At 43.2% G+C, this 13739-nt stretch overlaps 2 protein-coding genes across 2 annotated transcripts; both read right to left on the reverse strand.

Moving 5' to 3' along the window:
• Positions 1-128: 128 nt before the first annotated feature.
• Positions 129-7533, reverse strand: LOC310782999 (serine/threonine-protein kinase LATS1-like). The gene is made up of 3 exons (XM_083643772.1): positions 7419-7533; positions 4263-4369; positions 129-2787 (listed from the first exon to the last, which is right to left on the reverse strand). Exons 2-3 carry the CDS (start codon positions 4317-4319, stop codon positions 2278-2280), a joined length of 567 nt encoding a protein of 188 aa, XP_083499898.1. The 5' UTR covers positions 4320-4369; positions 7419-7533; the 3' UTR covers positions 129-2277.
• Positions 7415-12248, reverse strand: LOC310782998 (nucleoporin Nup43-like; the record flags this gene model as incomplete). The annotated part of the gene is made up of 5 exons (XM_083643771.1): positions 7415-7554; positions 7679-7841; positions 9302-9379; positions 10161-10283; positions 12129-12248. 5 exons carry the CDS (start codon positions 12246-12248, stop codon positions 7415-7417), a joined length of 624 nt encoding a protein of 207 aa, XP_083499897.1.
• Positions 12249-13739: the final 1491 nt, after the last annotated feature.

Raw genomic sequence — 13739 nt, forward strand, 5'->3', positions numbered from 1 at the left:
ATGTAGTGGTGTGATGCATAGCTGGTAGACCTACTCCTAACACACTTAGTGTGCATGTAAAACAGGTGTTGTTCTTTACATTCTTTATTGATCCCCCTCTTCCCTGTACCCATCCTCCCAGAGCACAACATGTACACAACAATCAAATGATCTCACCTTTACATGAGACAAAAGCAGTGCACAACGCCAGTGGTCACTGTATTACGCAACTACATTCAGAGAGCTTTCTAAACACAAGGTACAAGCAGACGCGATATGATCATGTATGTGACAGAGCATCACTCCGGTCTTTCTTTTCTCAGTGCAGAGGCACAACACAACACAGTTTCTCCAAAGATGGAAGCTGCAGGAAGAGAAGAACGGGTCCAAAAATAAGGGAAGGAAAAGGAGTTTGAGCTAATCACTAGCATGCTAAAGCCTCCGCGGGTCATTGCAATGTAAGCGTGGCTGGTCAGGACTAGAAGCCTAAACGCAGGGTGTTTATGTCATGTAGAGCTGTAGGGCTGCCACATGTGGGAACACAACTATATAGTGCTTTGGTTGAGAGGCGAGCATGAAGTTGGGATGACAATGAAACAAGGAGAGTTGTGAAGAAGCCACCAGCTCCATCTGTAGAGTCCCTGTGAAGACGTGATGTAGGTTTCTGGCTTGGCTAGATGTCAGAGAAAGCACACAACAAATCACCCATGGAAATATCTACAGAGAAGGAATGGCAGAAGCAGCAGAGAGAGGACAGAGCCTGCCCTAAGAGAGAGAGAGAGACATCTGCTGAGTGACAGGGAAGAGAAATATTTACATCAGCTGTGTACAACTTGATTTATAAATACACTTTTAGGTATAAATTAGAAAAATAAACAATACAAACCTAGTCCAATCAACTACATCTATTCTCATTGTGTAATGCCAGTCTGATTATTATTAAACCTCTTATATTTGGTGAAAGACAGTGTTGGAGAAAAATATAAGTTCCATTGGCATTTCCCAATAAGCTATAATTTTTTCTCCAACAGACAGCAAAAGATCAAAAGGCACAGCAACGAATAATTAGAGTCATTTATCCCTGCAATAGTCTACAAGTCGCCTCACTAAATCCCCATTGCAACAGACGTATTCAAATATAAATTAAAACCATTTCAGATAAAAGCAACATTCAAACAACAAAACCCCCCAGACTCAAACAGCATCTCTAAACTAGCATCACCAGTTACACTTTCTTCAATAAATAAAGGCTTAAGGGGGCTTTGCCATAAGTTGTCAAAGAGAGCACCCTGATAGTCTCCGTCTTCTCTGAGAGCACACTGGTCTCTACAGAACGCTCTGTTGATGTGACCATCTGCTGCAGTGTTCTCAAAGCCTAAGATGTAGTGATGCCTCCTCAAGACGTGCTCTCCTATGTGCTAGGTTTCAAATGCTGTACCACCACAACAACCCCCTGCCCCTCCAGGGGTCTCATTTAGCAATATGTGCCTAGAATCCCGACTAAAAACTATGACTAACTTGTCCAGTGACTGTCCAGTAACTGTCCAGTGTCCACGCCATCAATCTGTGTTTCACAATCTAGTGTCAAAAGGTCAGCAAAGGTATTCCCCGCATAAAGTAGTATTGTAAAATATATAATAACAGTTCTAACGTAAACAAGACAACTTAGGGCCAATAATTTAAGTCAACTAAATTCTGACAGTGTGAACACCTGCTGCAGGCAATTTCCCCCTGTAACCAACCAATCACAGTCCAACTGGGACATTCCACATGTGGATCCGCCCCAATCCAACCATAAATGGTCAATGCCAATTAACCACATGACTCATATAAATGAGCCTGATTATCAATTGAACAGGGAAATTGCATTGCAGGTGTGCGCGCAGTCACTGGATAGGTTAGTCATTCTTTTAGTTCATCCTCAGTAGGGTTCCTAAGCACAGTTGGATAAATTAGACCCCAGACTCCAGGCCAGGGGGCGCTAGACGTAGACCAGGTCTCGGCCCTTGCATCGTCCCATAATGCAGCTGGGCAGCCAGGAGGCGCTAGACGTAGACCAGGTCTTGGCCCTGCGTGGTCCCATAATGCAGCTGGGCAGCCAGGAGGCGCTAGACGTAGACCAGGTCTTGGCCCTGCGTGGTCCCATAATGCAGCTGGGCAGCCAGGAGGCGCTAGACGTAGACCAGGTCTCGGCCCTTGCATCGTCCCATAATGCAGCTGGGCAGCCAGGAGGTGCTAGACGTAGACCAGGTCTCGACCCTGCGTGGTCCCATAATGCAGCTGGGCAGCCAGGAGGCACTAGACGTAGACCAGGTCTCGACCCTGCGTGGTGGTGCTGGAGGCCTCCTCCTGTCCCGGGCCGTCCTCTGCCTCGTCCCCCTCGTAGCCCTCGTACTCGATGGGCTTGGGGCAGCTGTATGGGTGGCCGTTGTCGTCGAAGAAGCGGCGGAAGGTGAACTCGTAGAAGGCGTGCTCGGGGTGCTTGCCGTTACGGAACCAGCCGCTCAGCGTGTCGTTGTGGTTGCCCTCGCCCTCGCTGTCGTTGCTCCACAGCTTCTCTGGGTCCACGGGGTCGAAGTTGGAGGTGTCGGTGCAGTGGGCGATGGTGGGGACGTAGGGCGCCCCCTGTTGGCGCAGGTCGCTGGAGAAGTCGATGTCGCGGAAGAAGGGCTGCGCCTTGATCTCGTCCGCCCCGTCCTTGCCCAGGCGGTCCTCGGGGCCGCGGCACAGTTTGACGATGAGGTCCGACGCCTCCGCGCTCAGCTTGGCTTGAGGGGGGATGTGCAGCGTGCTCTGCCAGTTGATCACCTGGGCCCAAACGTGCAAAAGCATTAGAGACAATGTGCAGAGAGACAGTGTGGTCTGTGTCTGTCTAACCTTCCACTGGCAGAGAGACAGTGTGGTATGTGTCTGTCTAACCTTCCACTGGCAGAGAGACAGTCTGGTATGTGCCTGTCTAATAGGGATGCACGATATGGATTTTTACAGCCGATACGATAACCGATAAATAATCTCCTGGCCGATAACCGATACGTTAAACAGATAATTATTTCACATTTTTGTATTTAAAAAAATAAGTTCTTAACCTGTATTTTATGCACACCTGGGGTAAAAAAGAAGAAGAAAGAAAGGGCAGATGTAGTGAGCAAAGATGGATGATTTAATATTCCATAGCTCTGACCTAACCAAATCTGACATCACTATTATGAACACAAACAACACTTCTGATATAATATGATTGTTTTAGTAAAGTGTATCACTCAATAGTCAATACAAAAAATAAAAGGCTTTTATAGAACCGAAAGCCTAAAGCTGCTTAGTCTGCAGATAAAACACAAAAGGCATAGTAATTTAGACTCTTATTGGCATGACGTTACTGGCAACATATGAGCTGTCTGAATTTTGCATTGAGGCCAGTTCTATAGTGAGGCATGGAAAGCCTCACTATAAGCCATCATATCTGTGTCGTTTCACTTTTGACTGAAAAATGCTCCTCTAGATGAAAGAAAAGACACTATGTGATGTTGACTGGTGTGTTTTTATGTAAATGTGCACATTTGTTTTCCTTATTATTGGTAGATCATGACTGCCCAGCAGCTAGCTATGTTAGCTTCACGTTAGCGGGTTGCTTTTGGAGTTAAGACACAAACGCTGGACGTTTCATTTCGGGTAATGCATGAGGTTCTCTATGGTTTACGCCAGCTCTGGGAGTATGAAGTGCTTTAAATGGGGGGATGTTTGGTCACAACAAGCTTGAGGACCGCTGCCTGCTGAACTAGCTAGCCCGCTTCCAATGCAAAACAAAGCCAAGTTGGCGCCGTATTATTGGGGGCTATTTATCGGCTAAAATTTCATTATTGGAATAATAAATAACGCAAAATGGCCATATCGGCCGATAAATATCGTGCATCCCTACTGTCTAACCTTCCACTGGCAGAGAGACAGTGTGGTCTGTGCCTGTCTAACCTTCCACTGGCAGAGAGACAGTGTGGTATGTGTCTGTCTAACCTTCCACTGGCAGAGAGACAGTGTGGTCTGTGCCTGTCTAACCTTCCACTGGCAGAGAGACAGTGTGGTCTATGTCTGTCTAACCTTCCACTGGCAGAGACAGTGTGGTCTGTGCCTGTCTAACCTTCCACTGGCAGAGAGACAGTGTGGTCTGTGCCTGTCTAACCTTCCACTGGCAGAGAGACAGTGTGGTCTGTGTCTGTCTAACCTTCCACTGGCAGAGAGACAGTGTGGTATGTGCCTGTCTAACCTTCCACTGGAAGTGTTTAACATACCTTCAGCTGGGTTTCCAGAGGCGTGGTTGCTAAGAAGGGAGGCTGTCCGACAACCATTTCATACAGGATGACGCCAACACTCCACCAATCACAGAGCTGGGTGTATCCTTAAGGAAAACATTTACACATCACAGAAAAACAGTTTTAAAGTAGTTCAGCATTTGATATGACAGATGACAACATCCCTACATTTCGTAAAATGATTATAGAAAATAGTTTTACTTCATCAAACCAAACGGTTCAGCTATATTTAGAATTGAGAAAGACCATACAGTAGAACATTTCACTCGGACCAACAAAAAAAAACATTGAAAAAAATATTTTCTTCAAATCCGCAATTTCTTTACGTTTTGTCTGAGTGAAATGTTATATGGTCTCCCCTGTTTCTAAATATATCTGAATTGTTTGGTTTGAACAAGTAAAACTATTTTTATACGCATTTTACAAAATGTGTATGTGAAAATAAATGGCGGATGAAAATCTCTGGTACAGTGCTGAAGCAGGAAGTAGCGTTCACTTTGCCTCTCTATAGACCAAATCAGCGGGATGTTTACATTTACTTCCAGGTACCCCTGAGGTCCACACATTATAATGGCGGTGGACGGCACAAACTGACATGTTGAAGACAAAAACAGACAAAGAAGACAAAAATGGTTTGTCCGTGTTGTGTTGTTGTTTAATATCATTCATAACAACACTTTCACTAACGTTAGTGGAGACCAGACTAGCTAATTTACCTGTTGGACCAGACTAGAGTAGACTTGAAGCTAAATTAAATTGACGTGGCGTCAGTAGCTCTGTCTGTACCAGGCTCTTTCTCGCCGAGAAGAGCCTGGTGACGCGAGGTTACTCTGTCTGTAACGTAAAAAAACAGCGAGTTTGACAGACAAACAAACTTTATTAGCTAGCTAACACTACATAAAACAAACACAGAAGAAAGGCTAGATACGTCGGACAAGCATGTTTACCAACCGTTTAACCATTTAAATTGAAAGTAGTCGGCCGAAAACAACGAGAGGGTTTGACAGCATTTATATGACAACACGCACATTTAAACCTGCCGCCTTTCCCAAGTGGTACCCGGAAGTAAATTTGTTTACATGGTGACGTCACGGTGATTTGGTCTATAGTAAATTTGACTTTTTGTGGAAGGAGGGATGCACTTCAAGTGTGGTCCTCCAGGGGCACCACACTGTGCACTGTGTTCATCCGGGTCAGATATGCACGATTATGTATTTATCATTAGTTTTCCTGATGTTTGAACTGTGTAATCTGTCTGCTTTCCACTTCAGAATGTAGTGTTTATCACTTCATCCCCTTGCTTTCAAATTATGCATGCTACGAATGCTAAAGACGCTCACAAGGTAGGTCTGGGCAATATGGACAAAATCAAATATCACAATATATATATTTTTAGCTCCTCTGGGACTATGTAGTGTACCTGTTCAGAGCAGCCCCTCTGGGGCTATGTAGTGTACCTGTTCGGAGCAGCACCTCTGGGACTATGTAGTGTACCTGTTCAGAGCAGCACCTCTGGGGCTATGTAGTGTACCTGTTCGGAGCAGCACCTCTGGGGCTATGTAGTGTACCTGTTCAGAGCAGCGCCTCTAGGGCTATGTAGTGTACCTGTTCGGAGCAGCACCTCTGGGGCTATGTAGTGTACCTGTTCAGAGCAGCCCCTCTGGGGCTATGTAGTGTACCTGTTCAGAGCAGCACCTCTGGGGCTATGTAGTGTACCTGTTCAGAGCAGCACCTCTGGGACTATGTAGTGTACCTGTTCGGAGCAGCACCTCTGGGGCTATGTAGTGTACCTGTTCAGAGCAGCACCTCTGGGGCTATGTAGTGTAGCTGTTCAGAGCAGCACCTCTGGGGCTATGTAGTGTACCTGTTCAGAGCAGCACCTCTGGGACTATGTAGTGTACTTGTTCAGAGCAGCACCTCTGGGACTATGTAGTGTACCTGTTCAGAGCAGAGAGGAACCACTTATTAGGACCGCTTGTCATCTAAATGTACTCGGGATGGGACGATCGCCTTATGGGACCATCGCCTTATTTCACCATACGATTCCAAATGGGGTTCATGATTCAATACAGCCAGAGGTGGAATCCTACTCAGTACTCATGTCCAAGTTTAGTTACTTTAGTGAAAAATAACTCAAGTACAAGTAAAAGTAATAGTCCAGGAAATTACTCAAGAGTAAAAAAGTAGCCTATTTAAAAGTACTCAAATAAAAGGACATTTGCATTACTTTAAAAATGTTTTACATTTTAATTATTTGCAGCGTTACCAAAGTTCTGTCTTGTCTTTCATACTGAACAGCTGGTTCAGATGCAGTCAGGGATGCTCAGTTTGGTGATTCTCTGTTTTGCCAGATGGCCTAGAGCTGCTAGCAGCAGCAATATCACCAGTGTTTCCCCTACCATTCTACAGGAAAAGAAAAGAGAAAAAAAATCCTGCTCTCCCCAAAATGTCAATAAACCTTTATGGCATATTATTACAATACAACAATACTGGTGTTGACAGTAATAGAAGATGCCAAATCATTCAAAACAATAAGCATTTAGCTTTTAGGAGCATTGTGCCAGCGTGCGACGCTGTTCCAAAACGTGTCAACGTGTGTCGTTGCCTGGGAAACGCACATGCCATAATACAACTGTTCGCATCGCATCCCATAATATTATGATGATACTTGGGATGCCATTGCCAACATAGATGCGAACAGGTTAGCTAAAAGTTTAGCGTTGCCAGCGAGGGCCCCCACCGTCCCGGTCGGGGTACGTTTACGAAATCCCTCCAGGCCTGAAAAATGTTCTAGGGGAAACACTGATCACAATCACATACATCCATTTAGCTATCAGCAGTGTCAAATTAAACTGAGATTTCTAAACTAATGTGACGATGGACAATTTGATCGTCTACTCCTGTCTGATTCAATTGAGCGCAATGTAATTTAATTGACCACTGCACTAACGAGCCACCAGTTTGGGGCGCCCTAAATGCGGAAGTAATTCTGGACCTGTTAGCGAGCAGTACCAGTGCTACTGTGCCGTTTTCAAAGTGCGGTGTGCAAAACAAACATTGACTCAGTGTACGTAAAAAAAAAAAAAAAAAAAAACTTGGATGCAACTTATTTGGTAAGAAGTGAGATGATCTTACAGGGAGAGGATCTGTGAGGCTGAATTGCTCTGCTGTCTGAAATCCCACAGCTTGAGTTGGCCGATGGAGTTGACCGTCAGAATCTCCGTCGTCCGCAGGAAAGTGACGGCATGAATGGTGCTGCTGTCAGCGTTCTCTAACGAAGATAAAAAAAACGTTCATCCAATGATACTCTTCAAATCATTCCAGAAGAGCAGTCACACGCCTGGAACTTTCATGCGCCGGTACAGGTCGACTAATGGCCGCTAATTCTTGCTCACCTATGATTGGACTCACTCCTTCCTGGTCGGCTCTGAAGAGGACGATCCTCCCGTCTTCGCCCACGGAGACAATGTCGGGACTGTTGCAGACCACGCCGGTGCAGGGGGCGTTGTCACACGGGTAGCAGTGTGCCCTCGCCCAGTGCTGAGACACAGAGAGCGTCTGCGGTGGAAGAGAGACAAGTCACTGCACAGGAAATGAGTTGATCCACTGGGATACATTAGAGTATGTAATATATATATCCATTCAAGGAGGGTTTTCTTCACTCTCTTTCAAAGATTCCCACGTCTCCCTTGTGGACGTCGTGCACAATTGCAATTGTTTGGGGATCAGTTATACCTATTATAACGCTGGACTAGAAAGCTGGGAAATCAGGGTGATGGAATAAATGATCCAGTGTGAATGGTTCTAACATGAGATATTCAAATGTATGAATACATGATGTGTGATTACATAACCGCAAAAGTGTGCGATTATTATTTTTTCACGTCTCTTTGAGTGTGTGTGTGTGTGTGAGCCTCCTCTAAACTAACGTTGCACGCGACGCAGCAAACACACGTTTCTCTGCCATCACACTGGGCATCAACACTAGCGGGAGACTTCTCCCATGCACTCCCGCAAATAAGTAATGTTATGCGCAACAAGGTTACATCTTACCGAGAAGGAGAGAGAGAGAACATCCGTGATCGTTAACAGCGAGCTATGCTAATAACTAGCTAGCCGTTCAGAAACGCATGTAAACAGCCGTGTGATTAGTGAGAACGTCAGTAAAATAAGGAGAGAGCTGCAGGTGCTTATGCAGAACTAGTGCACGATTAAGTGCACAGTGGGTAATGATCCGCTGTGATGAAGAATATAGCGAGATTAACAAGGTTGATAGCAGCAAAACACTGTCGCAGCTGCCATCAGCAGCACCTCCAGGCTTCAACTAGCCTGTCACATGACGCCTTCATGGTCCCTCGATAAAGTCTGCAGATGCACGTTACCTCGCCTCTCTCTCAAGAAGCGTCACGTGAGTGTGGCGTTTAAGGCCATCTGTCGCTACAAAATAAATAAACGGGGTGTATCATTGTATTAGTCTGAGCCATCTTCTATGTGCTGTAACACAGTGCAGTTTCTATTTTTCTGGTGTTTTTTTTTTACATGTTTGGGACAGGCAAATGTCTCAATTTTTTTTATTTTTTTGTCAAGATAATTTTATTTCAAATTGTTTTATTTATTCCGTTTTAATATATTTTAAATTGTAACATATTTCATGTATTTTAGTCTGTGATACGTGAAACCGTGGTATTTTTGTCCAAGGTTATCATACCGTCAAAAACTCATGCCGGCACATCCCTAGATACCTCTTGTTTATTATATCGCAATCACAATCGCAAATCGCAATATTGTCCACCATACTCGCTAATCGCACCTTTCCCCCAAATCGTGCAGCACTAGTGTGTGTGTGTGTGAGAGAGAGAGACACACAGAGAGAGAGAATGTGTGTGTCGTGTGTGTGAGAGAGACAGAGTGTGTGTGTGTGTGTGAGAGAGAGAGACACACACACACACACACAGAGAGAGAAAGAGAGAGAGAGAGAGAGAGAGAGAGCAGGGTTATAGGCAAGCAGATGAGTGTACCTGACTGTTTTGGTGATGGTGGAAGATGGTGACTGCTCCAGTTGATGATGCGGTGACGATTCTGTCTCGGTCCAGAAACTAGGAAAGATTGAAGGACATTTAATTTGCCACAAGCCTCACCCGAACACATGTGTGAGTGACGCTTATTAGTGACGCAAAATTCTGGGCTGATACCCATAACGATGTTTAAAATAACAATTTGAACGATAGCCAATACCGAAACGTTTTTTTTATGCCTTTTTTGACAGGGAAACAAAGAAATGTTCATTATAAACAAATAACTGACATGCTTTAAAGTCTTGTGATCCCTTCATCACACTATCTTTGAATGAGCACAAATTCAGTTATACTGTCATATAATTATGAAACAAACAACAAATTGTGTGACCCAACTGATAGGCTAAATATCAATCGGTGAACAGTCGCTTTTTTTGCCGATAGCCGACTACAGTCAACAAGGCCGATACCGATATAGAACATGTACTATTTCTCTGCAACAATGCAACCGTGACAAATTCAGAAATCAAAGAAAGTCTTCTTTTTCTGTCACCCAAAAAAAATAAGGTCACCAATAGATGCAGTAGGTGCTAATTTCATGCCACCAAGCACAGTAAAATAAACCTAGTATAATGTTGTCAACTCCAAGAAGTATCTTACTCCATCAACTCCAAGAAGTATCTTACTCCATCAACTCCAAGAAGTATCTTACTCCATCAACTCCAAGTATCTCACTCCATCAACTCCAATAAGTATCTTACTCCATCAACTCCAATAATCTCACTCCATCAACTCCAAGAAGTATCTTACTCCATCAACTCCAATAAGTATCTCACTCCATCAACTCCAATAAGTGTCTTACTTGAAGATCGAGCACATCTCCGTCGTGCTTGTGCTCACATAATAGCTGAAGATCGCCTTCAAATTCATCGTCCATGCCAGAGAGCCCATGATCCCCGATGGACCAAATGGAAATCTTGTTGTCCTGCAAGAGATATTAACATTAGGGATGTCAACGGTTAACCGTTAATCGATTAACCGTCGCTAACGTCGTTGTTCGGTTATTGCTGTCGGTCTATCAGTTAATATTAATTAAAAAAAAAATTTTTTTTTTTTTTTTTTGGTCTATTTACTCAATGAGCTCATGCCCAAACAAGGCGTGTCTATTTAGATGCTGAAATGTTAATGCTTTTTGTGTTAGAAATTCTAACACAAAAAGAATTTGTGTTGAAATGTTGATGCTTTTTGTTAATGCTTGTTAATGCTTTTTGTGTTAGAAATTCTAACACAAAAAGCATTAACATTTCAGCATCTAAATAGACACGCCTTGTTTGGGCATGAGTTCATTGAGTAAATAGACACACAAAAAAAAAAAAATTTTTTTTTTTTTTTTTTTTTTTAATATTAAAAAATTATGAATTAACCGATAGGTTAATCGATTATTAGCGTCGGTTAATCGAAAGTGAAATTAACCGAAAATTGACATCCCTAATTAACATAGATATTATATTACTATAGATGGGTCACCGCAAGCGCCGCCAATTCTAACAAATGGTAGCAGCAAGTCTCCTGAATGGGCGTGGTCAACCATTGACTCAGACCTGCCCGAAAGGGTCCTAAGTGGGCGTGTCCGTGGAAAACCATGGGCAAAACCCACGTGACAAAATGACAGGAAGTGAGTTGAAGTTGGGCCGTCTTGCTTGAATCCCATCGTCTTTGATATTAACAGCGTCTGTCAAACAAGGGCGTTAGCTAGCTGGGTATGGAGGGTGTACCTTAGCTGAGCTTAAGTCAGCTCAAATCTGACTTTCTTATTCTATTGGTATTGGAGAAATGCATATTTTTGGTGACTTCGGTCTAATGATTTATGACATTGACCAAATATTATTGTGTCAGTCTCTAATTTGTCACCAGGAATGTAGTGGCTATACCAGATTTGGGGTTTTGATGGTAAAACAATATTAGATGCAGGGACTTATCGTTGAGTGAAAACGTCAAGTGGGTGATGATGACTATTTTACTTAGCCAGCAGTGCTACTCCACTAACATTATACTGTTACATGAGGTTGCACCAAACTGACAATGAAAACTAACTTAACTGTGTATCAGCAAACGTAACGTGTATACACCTCATAAGAAGACTCTGTGTATGATATTTCATGAAACATTTAGAATCTTCTGGTAACATTAACATAATATTTATTCAGCATTCACAAATCACAAAGCAACACTTCTGGAATGACAGGCGAGCCTATTTTAAAAGTGTAACTTTTACTGAAAGCAGTTGGTTATTGAATGTATGCCGAATTGAACTGAAATCCTACCCCAGTTTCAGGGAAGGCTCAGTGTATGAAAGTAGTCATCAAAGGGAGAGCACATAGAATAGCCTGTGTGTCATTTGGTAAAAGAGATCATAGTTTTAGGGAATTTGACAGTTTTTCCCAGAGTCGGAAGCAAATGCCTTCAGACAGAACTTATCTGTCTGAATTCGATTAGCTGAACGGCAGGAAGTAACACAGGTGCAAGGCAGCAGAACATTAATGAGGGTTTCCAACTTCCAATCCATTTTGGTGACCCAGTCGCGGGGCCCTCGTTACTGTTTTGCGTGCACCTGTGTTACTTCCTGCATGCTAAATGGACTCTAAATAACACAATCGTAATCCCATAGGCACCCAGGAATTGAGCGAGGGAGGCACCTTTTTACAAGCGTTGCCTCGGGGGGAGGAGGCCCACAGTCTCAGACTTTGACACAGCATGTAGCTACATTTGCCAAACAGCAGATTGAGTCAGAATTGGACAGATTCTTTGGGCTCCAGCCTGACTCGCTCACCTCGTTGTCCCATGAACCAGCAGCAAAGACATCTGCTTGCTGCAGAGCGGCAGACGACACTGGCCTCCATCTCGTCTTGCTGATTTTCTGGGACACGTATTTGGCATTTGTGCCCTCCATGGAAACACACACTTTCTCTCACTTCAAGAAGGCGTTTTTAGCATTAGCTTAGCATACATGAGCATCACTAGTAGCACTAAACCCGCCGCCACTCGCCACAAGTACGGCAGCCCAGTGAAGTCAAATCACCACCACACCACTCGACTTTTCCCACAGCGAAAATTAGCTCTCCACTCCGCCTAGCGGCCACCACCACCTTTTTCTAAACACACGTTTTACTGACCCTTGCAAATAACGTCATTTCTTCTCGAAGCAAATTGTTTTGATGACATTTAACGCTACAACCTGTCCAGTGGCGGCGTGGATATGTTTCTTACTAAGTGTTTCCACGTTATTATTGGCAGCAATTTGCGCTCGAAAGGTCAAAGAAGCGAGATATTGAAATAGTCAAGTAGGAACCTTTGGGCAGGCGGGCAGAGGGGGAGCATAATATTAAACGGACAGCACTGATACTGTTCAGACCGGAAGTTGTATCAAGAATGTGTCGGCAACTCTGCATCCCCTCAACGCGAAACTCATCAGTCATTCTACTCTGCAACTAACCTCAGGAGGCTAAGTTGATTCTGGTAAAATATTAGTTATTACTACTTATAATATTTATCCAGTATTAACACTGTCTCCTCAGTTTATATAACACTAGGCATAGTGAGCAGTGTTGGGGGTAACTCATTACAAAAGTAACATATTACATGTAATATATTACTTTTAGCAGTAACTCAGTAATATAACTTATTACTTATAGGATTTCAGTAATATACCAGTTACTTTGTCAAGTAACTCAAGTTACAAATTGAGTTACTTTTTTTTTATCAAAGCATATATAAAAAAAAACATACAATCATTTCCTAATCAAACTGTGTGTTTTTAGGCAAATAACCACTATAGATGACAATAACAAAGGAAAAAAATAACATTTAGAATTTTGGATTGTTTACACTGACTTCAAGATGGTTGAAATTATTTTTCGGGATGGTTCCGGGGCGTCTATGTCATTCTGTTGCTGCTGTTGTTTTGGTGAAAGTAATGCAAAAGTAGTGTAATAAGTAACAAGTTACTCTACACAGACAATAATATTGTAAAGTAACTTATTACTTTCAAATGAAAGTAACTAGTAATATGTAGGATATTACATTTTGAAAGTAACTTGCCCAACAGTGATAGTGAGTAGCCTACTACAGTGTATATCACCCACTTTCCCTGTGACTGTCTCGGTCTCCTCACTTTCCAGTCAGATAACCACTGCTCAACAAAGCAATATGTCAAACTCCCACTTCACCAGTTCACTGATGCTGATCAGCTACAAGGTAAGTGATGGGGGAAGCAAGAGTATCTGTTCTCAGACTTGATCAGCAGAGGGCACGCTTTCTCTAGATAAAAGGAAGACTTCATCATACCAGAAGAGCTGACTAGATAGATACATCTTGTATGTTGTAGAAAACTGACTTTATGACTCTTGATGGTTGCAAAGTTGTGTTCAAGCTGATTAAATCA

Source organism: Poromitra crassiceps (assembly GCF_964638095.1).
Source record: "Poromitra crassiceps genome assembly, chromosome: 9".
In the NCBI taxonomy this organism is placed as follows: domain Eukaryota; kingdom Metazoa; phylum Chordata; class Actinopteri; order Beryciformes; family Melamphaidae; genus Poromitra; species Poromitra crassiceps.

Bases quoted from the DNA above. Each gene is read 5' to 3' on its own strand.
- LOC310782999 (XM_083643772.1), bottom strand. From the start codon at position 4,319: ATGGTTGTCGGACAGCCTCCCTTCTTAGCAACCACGCCTCTGGAAACC. The intron at 2,788-4,262 runs GTATGTTAAACA...GTTTGGGCCCAG, and splicing joins CTCTGGAAACCCAGCTGAAG to GTGATCAACTGGCAGAGCAC.